The 20,927-nt window shown below is 49.2% G+C and overlaps 1 protein-coding gene and 2 pseudogenes across 1 annotated transcript in view; 2 read left to right on the forward strand and 1 right to left on the reverse strand.

Moving 5' to 3' along the window:
• Positions 1 to 16,551, forward strand: part of NPHP4 (nephrocystin 4) — a 156,310-nt gene extending 139,759 nt beyond the window's left edge. Inside the window, exon 27 of the mRNA XM_066637431.1 lies at positions 16,373 to 16,551. Coding sequence (XP_066493528.1) covers positions 16,373 to 16,551 — 179 coding nt within the window. The remainder of the gene's footprint in view (positions 1 to 16,372) is intronic.
• Positions 1,125 to 1,241, forward strand: LOC136660890 (5S ribosomal RNA; annotated as a pseudogene).
• Positions 16,552 to 20,136: 3,585 nt separating the features above from the next.
• LOC136660866 (5S ribosomal RNA) lies at positions 20,137 to 20,258 on the reverse strand (annotated as a pseudogene).
• Positions 20,259 to 20,927: the final 669 nt, after the last annotated feature.

Consider the following 20,927-nt stretch of genomic DNA (forward strand, 5'->3'; position numbering starts at 1 on the left):
TGTGCGCTAATGAAAATTGCTTCATGTCCACCTGTATGAATTGCCCGTATGAGGTTTTATCTCTTTTTATGAGGCCAGGAATTTAATATAGTTTCCTGGTTTTATGAAATGCTATAAATCAAGCAGGAAGCTTCAGAAGCACACAGGGCAGCATGGCACCCACAAGAGGGCATGGTGGGAGTTTGTTTAGCTCTTGGTGAGTCAGGCTTCTGTAAGCTTAATTATAGAGGCTTTTTTTTGTAGTGGGGGGTGTTGGGGGGCATTTTTGCTGGGGCAAGAAGAGGAAGAGGAAATAACTTCTCCCCATTGACCATGGTCAGAGCCAGCCAATTCATGAGGCCAACTGAGCGTCCTGCCTCAGGCAGCAGGTTGGTTGGGAGGGCCCATCTCGGTCTGCTTACATGCCTTCATTGCTGTTCCTTCTCCTTCCACTCCCTGGACTGGAAAAGGAAGAGGAGGTTGACAGAGAGAACATAAGAGCATAAGAACAGCCCCACTGGATCAGGCCATAGGCCCATCTAGTCCAGCTTCCTGTATCTCACAGCGGCCCACCAAATGCCCCAGGGAGCACACCAGATAACAAGAGACCTGCAAGGCCTCCTGGGAATTGTAGTTAAGAACATAAGAACAACCCCACTGGATCAGGCCATAGGCCCATCTAGTCCAGCTTCCTGTATCTCACAGCGGCCCACCAAATGCCCCAGGGAGCACACCAGATAACAAGAGACCTCATCCTGGTGCACTCCCTTGCATCAGGCATTCTGACATAACCCATTTCTAAAATCAGGAGGTTGCACTTACACATCATGGCTTGTACCCCGTAATGGATTTTTCCTCCAGAAACTTGTCCAATCCCCTTTTAAAGGCGTCTAGGCTAGAGATACAGCTGTGAGATACAGGCTGTGAGATACAGGCTAGAGGAAGAGGAAACATGGAGGGGAGTTCTGAGTGAGAGCATTGGAGAATGGGAGGAGAAGAGGCTGGCACACCATGGGTGGGCAGTGCTTGGCATGCCACCTCAGGCATCAGAAGGTCGTGGGCTGACCTTTGGTGGGTGGGGGCTGCTTGGGCCAATCATATCATATCCACTCTAGGTGGAAAGAGCACAAGCCAGTCTGGGTATGGTTAGCAACTGTTACCCTGCACATGCCTGATCTTGTCTGATCTTGGAAGCTAAGCAGGGTCAGGCCTGGTTAGTACTTGGATGGGAGACCGCCTGGGAATACCAGGTGCTGTAGGCTTATACCATAGTCTTTCGAGACTGAATGTTGCCAACCATTAGTCTGGGTATTGGAACCCATGCTGGAGACAAGTCTGGTGTCAACGCTTTCCTGTGTACCTTCCGGCCGTTGCCCATCCTGTTGTTGAACCCAACCTATTGTCTTCTGTTCTCTGCTTTAATGATAGAGGGATCCAGCTTTCAACCCCTCTCTCAGTGCCCCCCTCCTCAAGGGAGGCAAAACTTTGAAGCTGTAATGACAAGGGGAGGGGAGAGGGAGAGAGAAAGGAAACACGCTATTATAAACTCTTCACAGCGTGGAGCCAGCCACCGGCAGAAACAGGGTCATTTTTATTTTTCTGGTTTTTATAAGTTCATGAAAGCAAAAAAGTCGGGAGACTCAGCCTGGAGACAAACAGCATCAAAGCGCAATTTTAATTGAAATGATAATGACACAGGCACTGAATGGAGATGCTGGCTGCAAATACCTGCCTGTCTTCGGAAATAAGTTCATGAATAGGGTTGGAAATTCGGCATCGGCAGGGGTGGAGCTGCTGACAGCCTGCAGGGGCCTTGCTGCCTTCCTTCAGTATGTGAAGGATTAAAAAAAAAAGTCGCTGCCTTAAAATGGAGTTGGGTTGTTGGTTCATGTCCTTGGCATGGTTGGCACTGACTAGCAGCCGATCTTCAGGATATCTGAGAGCAAGGAGTCTTTCCCAGGCCTATCAGACGGTACTGCCAGGGGCTGAACCCAGAATGCTCTACCACTGTCCTGTCCCAAGGGGCTCTCTCAGCCCTGCCATTCATTGTACGGACACCAGACTCAGGGGGTGACATCATGGGAGAAAACTAATATCAGGTCTAGCCATGCCTCCCCCTTGTCCTGCTGCCACAACCGCTACCTTCCGTCTCAAGGGCTGGTCTAAAACCTCCTGGCACACCTCTTGCTTTTCCAGTTGAGGGAGTGGAAGGAGAAGGAGGAGCAGTGAAGACAAGGAGATGGATGGATACCTTCCACCAATCTGCTGCCTGAGGCAACAGCTTCAGTTGGCCTCACGAATGCGCCAGTTCTGTCTCTGCCCATGCTTGAGGTGGGCCTAGTGCTGAACCATTCTCCCCCCGTGTACATGCCCAGCCACTTACTCCTCCTTCTCCATTACCTAGCAGTGCATCAGCATCACCACCCCTGCCTCCCACTCAGGGCCTGCAGGGAGAGATGTAATTCTATATTATTTCTTTTTTATGATTAAGGTAATAGACCAATTTGGGTGTGTTCCCCCCCCCCCCAATATTGAAGCAGGGCTGTTTCAAGGGTGACATCAAGGTGGAGTGATTTACTACAGAACTGTAAGGGCCTTATTACAGCACGGCCTTATTGTGGCTGCTGAGGCAGGGTGGAAGGTATTCCATTCCATATGGAATATGGAAAGATTGAACTCAATCCCTCCAAAAAGCAGGAAGATGCTCAACGACTGCTTAATTCCATCTGAAGTTAGCATGGTTAGGAACGAATGAGTTTAAATGAAATGCCAGCAAAACCACAGAATCATAGAGTTGGAAGGGACCAATGAGGTCATCTAGTCCAACCCCGTCTGCAGCAGCAAAATCTTCTAGAGTAGAGATTTCCAAACTTTGCAGCACCATACCCCACTTCAACCTCTGTGGTGGGTTGCAATGCTCCTGGTGGTGCTGGAGGACTTTTCTGCCTGGTGACCTACCCTACAGGACTCTGCAGGAAGCAAACTAGAAGTGGCTTCCAGAGGCTTCTGAGGGCCTGGAGAGGCCTGTAAAGTGGGTCACCGGACTGGGAGAGGCACTGATAATGGGCTTCTGGAATGACTCCTATTCTGAGCCAAACCAGTGTAAGGGTGGGCAGGACCCACATTGTGACAACTGTGTTTGGGCTCACAGTCCACCTTGTTGTTGTTGGCAACCTTCAGTCTCGAAAGACTATGGTAACGCGCTCTAAATGGTGGTTCTGGAACAGCGTCTAGTGTGGCTGAAAAGGCCAATTCGGGAGTGACAATCCCTTCCACAACGGGAGCAAGTGTAGTCTGTCCCTCGTCTGTCTCCCTGGCTATGGGCCTTCCTTCTTTGCCTCTTTGCCTCTTTCTGTTGGCCAAGTGTCTCTTCAAACTGGGAAAGGCCATGCTGCACAGCCTGCCTCCAAGCAGGCCGCTCAGAGGCCACGGTTTCCCACCTGTTGAGGTCCACTCCTAAGGCCTTCAGATCCCTCTTGCAGATGTCCTTGTATCGCAGCTGTGGTCTACCTGTAGGGCGCTTTCCTTGCACGAGTTCTCCATAGAGGAGATCCTTTGGGATCCGGCCATCATCCATTCTCACAACATGACCAAGCCAACGCAGGCGCCTCTGTTTCAGCAGTGTATACATGCTAGGGATTCCAGCACGTTCCAGGACTGTGTTGTTTGGATCTTTGTCCTGCCAGGTGATACCGAGGATGCGTCGGAGGCAGCGCATGTGGAAAGCGTTCAGTTTCCTCTCCTGTTGTGAGCGAAGAGTCCATGACTCGCTGCAGTACAGAAGTGTACTCAGGACCCAAGCTCAGCTGAAATGCCTACGTGACTTCCTCTTTGCCGACGATGCAGCTGTCACTACCCACTCTGCCAAAGATCTCCAGCAGCTCATGATTTGTTTTAGCAAGGCCTGCCAAGATTTTGGACTGACAATCAGCCTGAAGAAAACACAGGTCATGGTTCAGGATCCGGACTCACCTCCCTGCATTACAATCTCTGAGCATGAACTGGAGGTTGTCCATGACTTTGTGCTCAACGATCTCTGACACTCTTTCTCTCGATACTGAGCTAAACAAGCGCATCGGTAAAGCAGCTACCACATTTTCCAGACTCACAAAAAGAGTCTGGTCCAACAAGAAGCTGACGGAACATACCAAGATCCAGGTCACGGTCCACCAGTGGGTCATGATCCGTACTTTGGGAGGTGCTGTCCTGGAGTATCTTCAGGAGGTGACTGTTAAGCCTCTGCTTGCAGATCTCCAGTGGGGGAGAATCGACACCACTTCCCTTGGCAAACAAATGCTTGGGGCATCCTTACAAGGGGTAAGACCTGTCTGCATGTGTGGGGAGAGCCTATGCACACATTTACAAAGAGCCCTGCTCTTTGCTTCCCCTGCCACTAGTATTTGGAGGTAGACTGCCTCTGATGCTGGAAGTTCCACATAGCCCTTATGAATAATAGCCATTGATGGGCCTCAAGTCCTCCACATGCTTGTCTAACCCCCCTTTTCAAAGCCATCCAAGCGAGTGGGCATTGCCACATCTTGTGTGTTTACGGAGTAGACCAGTGTTATTCAAACTGTGCGGCGCAGCTCTTTAGGGAGGTGCCAGGAACTGAAAGGGGAGGCGTGGGATGTCCTCTCACAGCGATACGGGTCTTCTGCCTGTCGTCTGCGCTTTTTTTTAAAGCAGAAGAAACAGGAGTTGCTCGGCTACGAGAGTGGCTGCCGCCACCCCGCCCTCTTCTCCCTCCACTCCGAGGCTGCCGCCTTCTGTGTTCCCTGCATGTTGTTTCCAAAGCTCTTTGACTCCAACCCCTATCTGGCAAGTACCAAGCATGCTCAGCTTGCAGTCCTTAACCCTCGCTGACCCTTGTCTGGTTGGTTCTTAGTTCCCAGCCTGGGATCGATTCTCATCAAAGTGAAATCTCTCTTTTCAACCCCCTCCCTCTTCCACTCCCCCCTTTCGATCTCCAAACCTTCCCGCTTTCCTCCCCTTCCCCAAATAAAATGCTTCCTATTTTACCAGTCACCAGGGGTCTTAAAGTTGTTTCCATGCAGTTGGCAAAGGGGGGGGGGGGAGAGAGAGAGAGAGAGAAGCACACACTTTACTTGACCAGGAGCAGAAAAAGCATACTGTTTTTAAAGTGATTTATTAATCTTGTTGTTTGAGTGAAGAGGAAAGGCTGTATTTTTAAAGTGATGAATCTTGCTATTTGAAGGGAATACTTATCAGCCATTGATGAAGTGATTGCCAGCCCAATCTTATCCACACTTCCCTGGGAGTAAGCCCCATTGACTCTAATGGAACTTACTTCTGAGTAGACATGCATAGGCTTGAGCTGTGCATCTCCTAGTATAGGAAACAAATCAGTTTCCTAACCAAACCCTTATCAGCTCTGATATACTTTTATGGTCTATTTTTGTTTTCCCCACCAGCTGCTGGAAAAATTTAATTTCATTAAATTAATAAAGGGTTCAATCCTATCCAAGGAGAATGGGAGAAATGACTAGTTGGATTGGGGTCCACAGGGGTGAGTGTGTGTGTGTAATGTTGGTCAGACTGGTTGTCCACAAAGTTCATTTGATAAAACAATTCTATTGGTATGCTTACAAAGTTTAAAAAAATGAGTCCTGCTGAACCAGACAAAATCTACCTACTCCAGCATCCTGTCTCCAACAGTGATCAGCAGCTGATCATTTATAAAGCATGTATATTGCTGTGTATTAATAATATATTTTTAAGATCTGCATTTAATTAATGATATGATTAATATAATTAATATTAATGTAGTTAATATATAATTAATATTTAATATTATATTATAATAAATATTATATAATATTGTATTTAATATATTTAATATAGTTAACATTTCTGGTCACTTCCTGTTTAATGATGTCACTTCCAGTCCTCAGGAACATGATGGGGAGTCATGGCCAACAGCCACGGGGGTCAACGGAGCCACTGGCCGGAGAAGACTGGAGTAGACCGATCTAAAACCATACACTTTAAGTGCCACAAACTTCTTGGGTTTGTGGTCACAAAAGAACATGGCTCTGAAAGCAAGTTCCGTGCAGTGCATGAAACCATTGGTGAGGAAAGCCCATTCCCTTCCCGTCTGCCTTGAATCTCCTTCTAATCAATTTCATTTTAGGCATATTTCATAATATTGCATATTTCATATTATGTGAGAGGAAAGGAAAATTCCTCTCTCTCTCTCTCCACCCTGTCCTTGCCTGCATAATATTATAAATCTCTGCAGTGTTCCCCCATTCAATCTTCTTTCTTTTCTAAACTAAGAGCGTAAAGGGGAAATTAAAAGGGTACACTGAGGGACATGGATGAGACGGAGACTGAGAGCACAGTCCTCTGCTTGCCTACTCAGAAGTCCTACTGAGCCGAATGGAACTTGCCCTCAAGCAAATATGTATAGAACTGAAACCAGAGCCTACTTTCTGTGCTTCTAATTATACCCATCCCCAGACCCTATAAACTGAGCTTGCACCTCTCTCCATAGCCAAACCCTGAGTTTCTTGGTCACTCTCAAGTGTGACTGACAGATGGGCGAGTGGAATGGAATGCTGATAATCCATCATGGATTATCATAGGCCATGTGACCCCCCCTCCCCTCCATGGGTCTTGGCCCAAGCCCTCCTGACACTGGAGATAATTCAACGCAATGCTGCATTGCATTCTGCAGTAAATGACGCATCAGATTAGGTGAAGTTCACGCCCCTAGTGACGCCTCTGGTTTCCTGATGTCACTGCATTCATGCTCATCACATCTGCTGAGTTCTCCAGCCCTTACAGGTGGGGTTCCCAGCTCAAGCTTTCCTCTGACCTCTGCAGCTCAAACAGGCAAGGCACCCTGGTGGTGGGGTCCAGAGGTGCTTTCTGCAGAACGAGGGCCATTGTTGGGGAAGAGGCTAATAAGTCTGTAGTGGGCTGTGAACACAAGCCCTGTAGAGAACAGTTTTGATGGGACAACACTCCAAAAGGAAGCAGAAATTCTCTCAAGAAGCGGGCTGAGGAGGTGGTCCGTGGTTTTTTTTCCCCTTGACTTTGAGGGAACCGTGAAACTTGGCCACAAATATCCGTGAATTCATATCTCCTTGCTCTTAACTGTCACAGCCTGCCGGAATTTCTCTTTAAAAGCTCACATTTCACATCAACCAGTTGTTGATTGTGGACAATTTAATTGCATCCCAAGCCCCAGAGAGAGAAGCGTAGCGAGTTCCTTGACACGCTTTCCCTTCTTTGCAGGGACCGAATCCAAGAGTGAAACAGGAAGCGGGTAAACAGAAATAAAAAAATAAAAGAGCCTCTCATTAGTTTGAAATGACAGCCGCAATGTAGCTCGGCTCAAACGGCGGGAAGGAAACGGGAGCGCGTAATAGATAACAACCGTGAGAAATGGTATAAAACCCGCCATGGTGCCTATTAGATTTGTGGAGACAGCTCCGTTTGCCGATCTCCCTCCCAGTCAATTTACATGACAGTGCAAGATGTTTCCACTTTGAAAAATAACAACATTGTGGCACTTTGAGCGTGGAAAGGGAAGGTTGACTGCAATAAACTGTGGCAGCTGACTGAGGATGTCGGCCGGTCGTTCCCACCCTCCGAGCGCCAGTGCGCGCCGTGAGAAACAAGTCAATTAAGCTCCCAAGAGGATAAAACATCTGAGCTTGGAAGAGGCTATTGGTGGCATCTCTGAATGGTGCTCAGTTCTGCTTCTGCTTCTCTTCCAATCAACATCCAGGAGGCCGGGGTATCCTGAGCCATGGGGCAGGGTGAGGTTTTGGACTTCTGCATGCATATCCATGCACCTGGGCCCCTTGTTCTCCCCCCCACCCACTGTGCACACATACAAATGTGTAAACACCATCATTGCTGGAAGGACCTCACTGGCTGCCTTATGACTCACAGCAGTCAAGACATTGAGATAGACATTCTAGTGTTACTCTCTAGCAGTGGCGTACCTGGGAGGGTTGGGGAGCAAATGCCCCTGGGTGCCAACTGATGGGGGAGTGCCACCGTGACCCTTCCTCCGCCATCCATTTTTGTTTTGTTTTCTTCAGGTCCGTTTACAGGGTCTTAGAAGGATGTTTTGTTTTGGCAAAATCTGGAAGTAATGTTTTCAGGTCTTCTAGAGGCTTCTGAAGGTCTACTGGGGGCCACAGAGGTCACACATGGCCTCTCTGCTGCTTAGAAGGCCTAAAAACAACACTTCCGATTTTCTCCAAAAACTGGAAGTGACGTCCTTAGGCCTCTGGGCCGCATGCGGGATGGCGGCGTTTTGTGGTCCTGGCCCTTGGGGTCACAAGGTCCAGGATCGCAATTGTGCATCAACTTAAAAAATCTAGAAGCACTGCCAGGGTCGGGGGGGGGGGAGAATAACCCCATGTTGCTACCCTGCTGCCACCAGCTGAAGAGCTGGGACCACTAGAGGGATTCACTGGGCTAAATCCGCCTTCCTTATAACTCTTTTGTGGGTCCTCTTTAGTTCCTCTCTCTTACTCTCTATCAGGGCCTCTGAGAGGAATTTCATCAGCGGTACAATGTTTCTTTTCGGCCCCTTTGCAAAGGTGACGGGCGAGAAGAACAGGGGCAGGGAGGGGCAAAAAAGGATGGAGGGAGGGTAGAGACAGCTGGAAAAGTCTTTGGAGCCCAGGTCTACCCACCCATGTGGCATCAGTAGTGACCCAAGCATCCCCAGTCACGGTAGCATCCCCAGCAACCCATGCTTTTTTAAAAGTAAAAGTAAATTAAAGGGGTGGGGTGGCTTATCTGAGTTCATCCTCTGGGGAGGACTTTCCCTCCTTGCCCACCTCTATGAAAAATAGACTCAACAGATCTGCACACCTGTGAAGCAACTGGCAGTCAAATCTCTGCATGTTACTGTCCTGGCCTGGATTCTTCTTATGGGACATGACAGGCGGATGATTGACAAGTCTACCAATGGGGATTATCCATGATGGCTTAACTGGAACTTTCAGATGCAGTGATAATGTGCCCCCAAATACCAGTTGCTTGTCAATAGCAATAACAAGGAAGATATGTTGACCTCCTACCCATCTTGATGGTTGCTGCAGACATTTGTCTAGCCACTGTTGCTGGGCTAGATCCAGCAGGGCTCTTCTTATATTTCAGTTTCTCATTGACTCTGTGCCTGCAGCCTAACATAGTACAGTGCGTTGTGTCACCAGGTACTGCTGGTGAGAAGTGCAAACATCAGAGACATGTGACAAGCACAACCTGCAGCAGGGCCTCTGAGAGGAATTTTATCAGGGGGTACAAAGTTTCTTTTGCAAAGGGGGAGGGATGAAACAGAGCAGGGGAGGGTAGAGAAATCTGGAGCTCAGGTCTACCCACCCTTGGGGCATCAGTAGTGTCTCAAGCATCCCCAGTCACGGTAGTGTCTCCAGCATCCTGTGCAGGCAACAAGTCTGAGTAGATAGGAAAACGTAAGATCCCAGGAAATTTCTGACCCCCTCCTTTGGCTCCTGGCCCCCCCTTTTGACCCTGGGCCTGGGTACAAATTACCCCCTTTACCCCCCTCTCCTAGGCCCTGACCCGCAGGTTTTGATCTCCTTCTGCCACTGTTTCTGTGCAGGTGCCGCCTATCTGACCAGTGAGAACTTGACATTTCAGCCACAGTACCCTAAAATATCCACCATAGTTTTTAATTCAAATCGTGAGCCGGTGAAAGGTGAGATCCAGGCCCAGCGAACCTCATTATACTAACCATGGGGCTCGGTATCAAATCATTGACTTACATCAGGTTGAGAGAAAGTCACAGAAACGTTCAGAAGATTACGTCTCCGCTTGTTTTATTCACAATATTAATAGATGGTGCATGTCCCACTGAATAAACTACAGCAGATTTTGTGTCATATGTTTGCTTGGCTAATCAAGATGCTTAATGCTGAGTGATGGACCATGAGCAATAATTAACCGCAATATAAATGGCTATCAAGCACATGGCACCAGAATTCTCATGCGTGCTTCCTGGGGCTGTGTACAGAGTAAGGTGGGTCAATAGTCCAAAATGGTTGGCGTGCTTGGATTGCCTTCTTGACAGCCCAATCCTATGGGCTGACAGCAGAAAACATGTGCACACAGGTGCAAAATGCCTTAAAACATTTTGTGATAGTAGTTCTATCCAGTGCGCTGGTGGGAAGGCCAGAGCTTTCCCACTCGGGGCTGGTGGTCACAGAGATGTTCTCTGGACCAGGTAGGTCCAGTGCAGGGACAGAGGGAGGGTGGGGAGAGGGCAGAGAGAGGGTGGAATGCGGCAGGGAAGGCAGTGACTGGGGCAGGAGGTGGGTAGATTGGTCCTGGGAGAGGGGGCAGAATCAGCAGCGCTGATGCGCACTGTATCCTATTCCTCTTCCTGCATGGATCAAGTCAAACTTGTGCCAGTGATATAGCTGGTGCATGTCTGAGTTGATCCATAGCATCTGCTGTGACTTCCCAGGGCAAGGATGTCCCCTTACTCCAAGGAGTAAGAAATGTCCCTTGACCCCAAGGAGACCATCTGCAGTCAAAATTCCCCTATGGGACAATGGCAAACCTCCCCAACCCCATGCCCTGGGGCAAAGGTCTGTGATGGCGCCCCCACTGCAGTACGTCCCCCCCATCCACTCTCCCACTTATCTGGAGCTCACAGAACCTCTCATGACTCCAGGAAACTTCAGGGAAGCCTTTCTGAGGTTCCCTAATGCTTTAAACCGAGCTTCCGGAAAACCAGAAGCACAGCTTCCGACCCTGTTGAGAGCCTCAGAGGCTTCTGCAACTGGGGGATTTGCCCCATAGAATGAATGGAAGATTCACCACTGCCATGGGATACTGCATAGTCCACGCCAGGCCTGCAGCATCACTGCATGGGAATTCAGTTAGGATTGGGCTGTGAGTTCATGTCCACCCCTGTGGCTCCTGGAGAAGCACAGAACCAGGATCTGACTTTGAGCATATGCCTTATTGCAGCACGGAATCAATTGCTATGTGCCTGGATGTAGATCTCTTCCAAGGTCAAATGTCCTGTTTCCTTCTCAGTCCTCCAGTCTTTGGGAGATGTAGACAGAGGAGACTGAATTCACATTGGAAAAAAAAAGGCATTAGGACCCCAGTGGACTTCTCATTGCTGAGGAAGGCAGTGTCTTGTCAAGCTAAGATGGGTAAATCTTCTGGTGTCAAGGCTCGGTTTCTTCAAAGAGTGCACGGCCAGCGTTTATGGGAAAAGGGGGGCAGAGGTGTTAATGGGTTTACAAGCAATTTGTAGATTACATTCTCAGGCTGTCTCAGTGCGTGAGAGTGGAAGAAGGGCTGAATGTCTGGCACTTATCCTTGCAACTGTTGTTAGCTGGGACCGAAGCCGGAACCAGCGAATCAAATGGGAGCAAGTTGAGCGGAAGAATTACAAAGCCCAAAGCCTCCGTGCAGCTTGGCAGGTGAACACATAAGAGGCGACAATATCGGCACGATTCCTCCTGCCGCGCTGAAGCCTTGCCCTTTCTTTGGGCTATGATGAATATGGAGGAGATATATACTAATGTTACAGTCCTGAATCTGAAGAGGAAGGTCCAACAGGTGGCCTTGTGCTGCCAGAACTAGCATTCTGAAATGCAAGGTCCTTTATGGCTGCATGAAAGTCCGGTTGCTGCTGCAGTGCGCTGGGCCACTCCCATAAGTGATAAGAGGCACAGCGCATGAGGTAACGGCCCTTGGAGGCTCCACAGGCACTGGTAAGTCAGCAGTGGGGGCAGGCCATGGGCAGTGAGGGGAAGTAATGGAGAATTTTGGGAGAGGAAGGGGGGTGGATTCAACAGCACGTGCGCCACCTTGTGGCTGACAGTAGAACTGCAGTCAATTGCATCCAAGGAGGAGGACAACAGCATTAGAACACGTTGCCAAAGACAGGTAGATTTTTCCACTATGTTTTTTGGCAGTCAGAACATTCCAGTTCCGTCAAACATCCTCCCACTTGCAAACGAGAGGAGAATTTCAGGAGCACCCGTACCAGTGAGCTTTCTCCATCAAGGCAGCGAGCTGCGCAGCTTTATGGGACTTGGAGCGGAATCTAGTACCCATCATGACATAGGAAGCCCAATGTACTGCCTGGAACAGCACATTTATTTGGTTGCATTTGGAGGCGTCACTACGGTTTGCATCACCTGGTGGGAGAGCAACTTGCATCATCCTCATGGTGAACCTCTTCCTGTACCAGACCACACAGAATGCATTACAATACCACACGCACAACTTATATGCCGTGGCATCACTAGGGTTTGTATGAACCCCATTATTTATTTAAATATATTACAGTACAGGTCACCCCAAAAATCAGTAACCAACCAAAATCCAGTGGCCAACTTGATGACACTCGCACAACTGAGTAGGCGCTCTAAAATTAGCTCTGATACATGGAAATGAGAGCTGAATCATATTAACACCTTATTGGTGCTCTGTTGTGTCATAACAACACCTAATTGGCTCTTGGAACAATTATCTCATTGATTGGTTTTAAGATAAGGAAATCCACATTTTGCCATGTGTTTTCCTTTTCTGGTTGTTTGGTGATAACGTTTGATAGAATATAAATATTTCAATGTGGTTTGCTTCATTGCGTTCTGCATGAAATTACGCATTGATTGATATATAACATGATGATATTATTTGAAAACACCAGGATTTTATAATTTTGACCAATAGCGGTGTCACACACTCCCTCCCCCCCCCGAGTGCATCACCTGATGCGGTCCACATCTCTGCATCTCCTGCACCCCCCCAGCAATACCACTGATTGCATTACTTTGAACAGCTGTCAAGGAATTGGATAAAGCTGCCCCATTCTGAAGAGGTGGAACTCTGTGGAACTCCTTATCTCAGGATGTGGTGGTGGCGCCTGGCCTGGATGCTTTGAAAAGGAGATGGAACAGATTGATGGAGAAAAAATCCGTTGTAGGTTACAAACCATGATGACTGTACGCAACGGCTGGGTTTCAGAGGTCACCTGTCTTTGAATGCCAGATGCAAGGGAGTGGCAAGAGGATGCAGGGATCTTGTTGTCTGGTGTGCTCCTCGGGGCATCTGGTGGGTCACTGTGAGATGCAGGAAGCTGGGTTAGATGAGCCCTTGACCTGACCCAGCAGAACTCTTACGTTCTTATGACTTTGGAATGTGCAGAATGATTTTGGAGGTCAAAAAGTCCATCAACTTGCACCAGAACATGTCCATCAAGAGACTGGCAAATACCTGAGCGACAACAGAGGCAAGGGATGAAAAAACCATCCATCCCATTTTCTTGAATAAAGGGATATTAAAGCCATCAGTGTGTAGATGCCTCTACTCATAAATTGCTGCAACGGAAAACAACCGTTTCACTATCTGGTCAGGACCTTGTAATTCAATAACAGGGAAATGACTCTTTTCCTTGCATGAGGAATCAGATCTCTCAGCCTTTGGATGCAAAAATGAAACCCAAAAGCCCTTTAAATGAGGGAATAGATGAAAGACATAAGACCTCGGAATGAGGTGCACAGCGGAGATACGTCTCTTTGTCTTTGGTGGAAATTCCTGATCTCCTCCTATTTTTGGTGCCTGTTTTTTAATACCCCCCCCCGCCCTGCCCATGAGGCTTCAGTGATGCCTCAAGATTTGTCAAGCGGCTGAGATGTTCTGCTGCTGAAGCCGTTGCACCCGGATGCCATCCTGAGCCTCTGAGACATCAGCACTGTTGCAGAAAGACTGCATCATTTTTGTAGCTTCCTTGCAAGAGACCCTTGCTAGCCAACTTCTGGAATTGAGATGCAATAGCAAGTCGGGCACCTAAGGAGGTGACAGGGCAGGAAAGGATGCCCAGGTGGTCGTAAACTATCCAATCTGATGGATTCAGGACATCAGCAACCAGGTCATTCTCAAGGATGCTTATGCGTGTTGTCCCTGATCTGTCACTGAAAGCAGCCCATATGAGTGAAGGGACCAGACTCATCAGGCACTTTTCAGAGAATCACATCCGGTCCTACAGCTCATTTTCCACTTGCATTTTAAGCCCCAGGAAAACCTTTGCCACCATCCATCATTCCTTTTTATTTCTTGTCCATGCCGTGCTCAGGTCCTTGGCATTCTCCCATATACACTTGAGAGAGGGTGGGTTGCCGCAGCTCTCAGACCTTCATGTTCCACTACTCTGTTCTCTCAGGGAAACCCCCACCCCACCCCCAGATTGGGGAGGGCTCTCTGTTGATCAGGGAGGAAAGTGACATCCTTCTGCCTGAAGTTCCTAGTCTTGGTGGTAGCAGCAGGAAGGCTAAAAATTTAACAGTCATTTAAGTCAGACCAGTAGGAAGAGTAAAGAAGACAATAAGAGAAAGAGTTCCATCACTCACCACTAGGCACTGCTTCCCTCTTCATGCTACTATCTATCTATCTATCTATCTATCTATCTATCTATCTATCTATCTATCTATCTATCTATCTATCTATCTATCAAGATGGCTACCCTGCTGCAAGGCATGAGGCTAGCAGCCGGTGAAGTCCCCCAGGCTTGATTCAGGTTGAGTCTGGCAATTACGAGCCAGGGAATTCAGGAAGGGAACATTTCTTTGTTATTGCTCGTTCTGAAATGAGCACGTAATTGTTCCATCCCGGTGAGTCCACCGAGCCCTTTATCTGGTGGTGGGCGGTGGCTGCTCTTGTGAAGGGGATGGTGGCAAAAGGCAAAACCTCTGCAAAATTCAGAAAGGAAAAAGGCAGCAGAATGACTGATTCAGAGTCCTTCAGGGTAGAAGGACCAGTTAATTGGGAATTCCAAAACTGGGGTGTGTGTGTGGGGGGGGGGGAGAAATTCACTAAGACAATTTGGGATTTAGGACAGCACAGTGACATGATGAAAATGTGTTGACCTCTTGGGTCTTTGGGAGCCGGGCCAATGGGAAGTGAATCAAGCTGCTCTGGAAGTCAAAGGGAACTTGAATCGCGACAGCGGAACCCACTCCATTGGCAGTCATCTTTGGGAGTGCAGAAGGCACATGATTCAAGGAGCACTTTCTGGCCCATTGCTGGTTCCCCCGCTCCTGCTGAAGCACATAAGGCAACAGTGGGGGCAGGGTGGTGGGGAGGGGATGAGTAGACTGCAAGAGGAGGTCCCGCAATTACGGTGCATGCCAGATCCTATCCCTTTATTTCATCCGCCTCCCTGCCCCATTCTTTTCACCAGACTTGCACCATCTACAGAGTTGGTGCAGGTCCGAGGAGGCCTATTGAGGAGCGGGAGACTTATGCAGGAGACCAGGGAAATAATTCCCCTTTCCCCTCTGAAGTCTGTTCTGCCAGATTCCCAGTCCAAGCTCCGCCTGGAGAATTATGCCCACTTTTAGCTAATTAGCTCCCCTTCTTTCCTCAAAAATGACCCTGGTTCTGCCCTGCAGTACTGCTGGACCCCACCACCAGGGTAGCTCGCCTGTTTAAACTACAGAGGTCCTCCTTCCTGCCAGCAGCCTCCCACCACTACAGCAGCCCCTTGATCCTCAGCAGGTATTGGGCACAGCAGCCAAACACAGTGTCTCCAGCAGTTTCTGCTCCAGCAGCTTCCAAAGTCCATTCACACGTCAGTCCATCAGCAGTTCCAGCAGTCCATTAGCCATCAATTCCTTAGTCCATTAATCCAGTCTCCAGTCTGTCCTTCCTCAAGCTTTCCTCCTTCTGCTACCCACACCAAACTCTCCCTTCATCAGGTGCTTTTATGCCTGATGGACCTATTGCCTTCAAGTGGCTACAGCTGTGCAGCACACTCTCTGCTGGATACCCAGGCCTTAACCTTAAAGGGGCCACTGTTGACACCACATCCTACCTCCTCGCCAGATCTTCCATGATTCCAATACAGTCTCCCAATCCATCGCGCCCCCCCCACCACTGGATACAGTGCACTTGTTATCAGCACAGCTGCCTCGGCGAGGGGATGAAAAGATCGGATTGGACCCTTGGCCATCAAAAAAGGAACTCAAACACTGACTGTGCACCTCGTGCTGCCCAACCTGGACACATGAATGCAACAAACATCTGACCGTCCTTAATAATTGCTCGCAATGTCATCTTTTTGAATGCAAATGAAGTACTTTCGTCGAGCACTCAGCACAGCATTTGAGGCTCTGCGGAAACATTTAATTGCTGTACAGGGAGACGGGAGCCTTGTTATGGAAAGGAGGCTTGTCCTTGGACAATTCAGAAGGGAGATTTCAAACAACAGACATCATTAGGAGCAAAGGGGGTGGTCTGCTTTTCAGCTGTCTTTTCCTCCCTGAATTTTCCAGGGGGTTCAGGGTCAGCACCCTTATAGAGCACTTACACCATCACAGGCCAGATCAAAGTTAGACTCCTCGACCTCTTCTTCCACCAGGCCTGCGGGAGAAGAGGACAAAGTGCAACACGATTCAAGGAGCAAAACTACAAGCTCTTGAGAACGAAGGAGACCAAAGAACGCACTCTCCTGGGGTTGATGTGCACGGTTCGATGCTTGGCAAACGGTACAAAATTAAGGACACCGGGGAAATTGTGCACCGTTGGGTTCAGAAATGAACATCAGTGAACCCTTCGGCCCCTGAAAGTTATTTTTCAGCTCCGAGAAATTTGCTCGATCTTGCTGACTGTCCTTATCCACAAAAGAACTTTGAGCCAGCCCCAGTTCAATAGGGGGGCTTCAAATAGCCCCTTTTTTATCTAATGTGGCAATGAGATGGATGTTTTCAAGCACTGTGATAGAAAGGACGGGATTCAGGGAGTGAGTCTTGCTTGTGTCACAATGGCGAGAAATTCCCAGCCCCAAGAGTTGCTTTGCCTTGCTTTCCACTCTTGGTGCATGCTGGGAGATAAAGGAGATTATTTCCACCAAATCCCGTTCCCCAAACCTCTGCGCAGCGCTTGCCTTGACTTCTCATAATGGGGCCCATTCAAGCTTTCTCTCCCTTATCTCACTGGCTTCCACTGCTGAGGCAACCTACTCCACTTTGAATGTTGAAGAAAGGTAGGATATACCTACCTACCGCCAGGTAGCACTCCATGTTCTGAAGACCAGACCCAGCTTCCTTTTGGCTTGCAAACAGAAGCAGAAGCCTAAATGTAAACGTGAAATCCACTTCAAAGGAGTGCTCCCATTACTGAATGTCTTTGATGCTATCCATTCTCCTTAACTTTCAGCTGGGTCTGGTTGGGAGCATGTGGTCCCATGATTTTTGCTGGACTGGGTTGGGCTGAGAACGAATAAGATTGCAATCCTATTCACACTTCCTCTGGAGTCAATCCCATGGAAGTCAATGGGTCTTCTGAGCAGACATGCATAGGATTGTGGGGTAGGTCAACCTCAAAGTCCAGAAGTTTGCAAAGTCACAGAAAGGCACATGTCACAAGTAGGCACCAAAGAATGTAAAGTGCTTTTACCCAGCACATAATTGATCTGTGGAACTCTTTTGCCACAGGATGTGATGGTGGTACCTGGCCCGGGTGACTTTAAAAGGGAACTGAACAGATTCATGGAGGAAAAGTCCATCACAGGTTCCAAGCCATGGTGACTGGATGCAGCCTGCACATTTCGGAGGGAACCTATCTCTGAATGTCAGATGCGAGGGAGGGGCAACAGGATGCAGGGATGTTGTTGTCTTGTGGGCCAATATGAGATACAGGAAGTTGGACTAGATGCACCTTGGGCCTGATCCAGCAAAGCTTACGAGTCCCTTCGGCTCAGAATAGGCAGCCCCAAATCTCCTTTCATCTGGGTCTGCTTCCCTTCTCGCTTCTGTCTTTTTTCATTTGAAGCCCTGTGACGTTCCGGCATGAATATGAATTTTCTCTGCCTGGCGTTTGTTTGGATCTCAAGCACAGAAGGACGAGGCGGAAGTGATTGTCAACACAGCAGGTGCTCCGTATCGCCGAGAAAGGAGCAAGATCCCGAATATCAATCGGACCCGAAGGGAGGTGGATGTTGCTGCTCTTTGGGGACGATGGCTCTACGCGTTGGTGGGCCTTGGCCCCTGCAGAAACAGCTGCCTCCTTGAGACATGTGCCTTTCTGTGCCTCTGCAAACAGGTGCCACGGGGGTGACTGATTTGGTCTCTGCCCAGATAGCAAAAATGGTGGGGCCACCTCCTCCCAGCTGAGAGCGAAGGACAATTGTGAGCATGAAAGGCATGAGGAATGAGGACGACTCCTTGGAAACGGTTTTCACGTGTGCATCTGGGTCGCTGCTTCTGGCTGAGCTGGAGAGACGCACAAGGCATACGCACAAGAGGGGTAGCTGTGTTCCAGCCCAAGCCTATCTAGGTTTCCTCAAACTGATGCAATGGTACTTGGCACTGTTTCTGCTATATCCTGCAGGGGAATCTTGACTGCTGGACATCTATGTGGTGTAAGGGTACATTTGTCCCCTTGCCCCAGGGTAAGCCCCATCAACTGCAATGGAGCTGCTTGGACCTGCACCAGCAATATTACTGGCACTTTCCACATTGCCTTGTATCAGTGGATCAGGCCCAGAAAGGGGGGTAGGTTATAGCATGTGCCAGTATGCTGATGGCACCCTCCTCCCTGGCCTGATCCTTCCACCCCATTGCCACCCTCCCTGTCCCGTTCCTCCCCACCCTCCCCCACCCCTGCACCACTCAGTGTGGAGCTTATCTGTTCTGGTAGGCACCCCCTTGCACTGGAACTAGCGGGAAGGCTTTGGCCTCCCTGCAAGCATGCCTAGATGGTGCACTGTTAAAATTCTTTACACTATGCTTGTGAAAGTGTGCACTGGTGGAGCGCTTGCTTGTGCCGTTAGCCTATAGCAGTGATTCTACAAGTGTGCTCCTTGGAGCCCTGGGGCTCCCTGTGACCCCTTCATACGCCCTAAGTGGCCACCATCTGCTTGGCCATGCACAACTCTGCACATGTGCTGGTGTCCTGGGGCTCCCCAAGACTCCACTCATGTGCCAACAGGGCTCCCTGGTAATAAAGGGCTCTTGAGACCGAAACATTTGAGGACCGCTGGTCTATAGCATTAAAGAACTACTTGGACTTTTTTGGGCAGGGTGGAGTACATTTCACATGCTCAAAACATTTAGGTAGGATACAGCAATGTGAATGCCTTATTGAGGCAATGAAGCATTAGCTTTCCAAACCACCAACCAGGTAGTGAACCACAATTGATGGGATTTTATTTTCCTTTTGTTTTGGGAATCAGAATTTCTTTCCCTTTACCCAGAACAAAATTGCAGTGATCTTTGACCGGAGTCTTTGAAGATCAACAGGAAAGAAGCATCTCCCAGATAAGCAGGGTGGTATGCTGGGGGGGGGGGGAGGATGCTGTTGGTCCTCCCAATAGGAAATGAAGAAAGACTCCGTATGTTCGGGATGCAAAAATTGCACTCTGGAAACTCGGCCTGTGGACAAAATGGATCAATCTGCTCTTGGGCAGAGGAGATTTTCCATTTGTTAAGATGGTTTAGCTCCTGAATGGGGAGGAGGAGAAAAAGACACACATAAATTGATGTCACGTGGATGCCAGGCCTTCTAGAAAGGCAAGCATTTTGGTGTCATTGATGCATCTGATGCTATCCACTAGGAAAGTGGGGGTTTTGCTTACAGCAGATGCAAACCTAGCAGAAGGTCTAATGGGGTAAAGCCCCAGGCTCGAGGCACCAGGACCCTGCGGAAGCCTCTCTGAGGCTCCCAACAAGGGCGGAAACTGTGCTTCCAGTTTTCTGGAAGCACAGTTTAAAGCACTGCAGAACCTCACAGAAGTTTCCCCGATGCGTTCCTGGGTCACGCGAGGCTCCATGAGCCTCAGGTGAGTAGAGGGGGCGGATTTCTATGGGGGAGGGGTGGTGGTAGCCCACAGGGGGCGCCATCACAGACCTTTGCCCTGGGCGCAGGGCTGGGGAGGTCTGCTGCTGGCTCACAGTGGCTGCTTGCGCATAGTGCTCTCACCCCATGCCTCAATGATTGTGTCTCTGTTTTTAGTGCAAATGGATGGTCCCAGGTTCAGTCTCTGACATCATCCTCAGATACAGTTGGGAAAGAGAGACACTCCCCTGTCTCAAACCCAGGGGAAACACTGCTTGCCAGTGTTGGAAACATTAACGTACAGCCAGGGATGGTTGGCAACCTTCAGTCTCGAAAGACTATCGTATAAGCCTACAGCACCCGGTATTCCCAGGTGGTCTCCCATCCAAATACTAACCAGGCCTGACCCTGCTTAGCTTCCAAGATCAGACGAGATTGGGCATGTGCAGGGTAACCATGTGGCTATTCAAAAATGTGAGCTCAGTTCCTGCCATATCCTGCAGGGGTTTTCTGGCTGCTGGAGGTCTCTTCAGGGTAAGGGGACATTTGTCCCCTTGCTCCACATTAAGCCCCAGCAGCTGCTATAGGTCTCTTTGGACTTGAGCCAGCTCAGTCGTCGGCGTATGTCCACACTGGTGTAAGCTCAGTTGCACTTTGCTGAGCACTGAGAGTGTGGCCTTATCGGCATGTGCATTTAATGCCCTTAGATGTGTCTGTTTCTCTCACAGCAGCAGCTGATGTACCTCCAAGGCAAATGGGGGGGGGGGGAGCGAAGGTTGCCCAGAGACTCAATTATCCCCACCGTGGCATTCGGCATAAAGAGTTGGTTTCTAACACATTTCTGCCACCAGCGGCGGGAGCTGGCTGTAAATGGATTACAGACCCTGGGTCTGCCTTATCGAGTCAATAATTGAATAGAATAAGCCTTCTTATCTGTGTAGCTGTGGGGCCCGCCTCCCCCCTCCCTCGTTTGGCTGCTCCCTTATCAAGCAAGAGATTAGGGACTGCTGACGTCCATTGGGACTCTGGATTCAAACATTCCCCAAACAGGTGCCAAACTCTGCGGCTGAACAGCGATCACGCCCAAGTGGCTCTCAGTTGCAGAAAACGAGGCAAGGGAGGGCTTTTGCACCCGGAGC

The sequence above is a fragment of the Tiliqua scincoides genome, chromosome 9 (genome assembly GCF_035046505.1).
Source record: "Tiliqua scincoides isolate rTilSci1 chromosome 9, rTilSci1.hap2, whole genome shotgun sequence".
Classification (NCBI taxonomy): Eukaryota; Metazoa; Chordata; class Lepidosauria; order Squamata; family Scincidae; genus Tiliqua; species Tiliqua scincoides.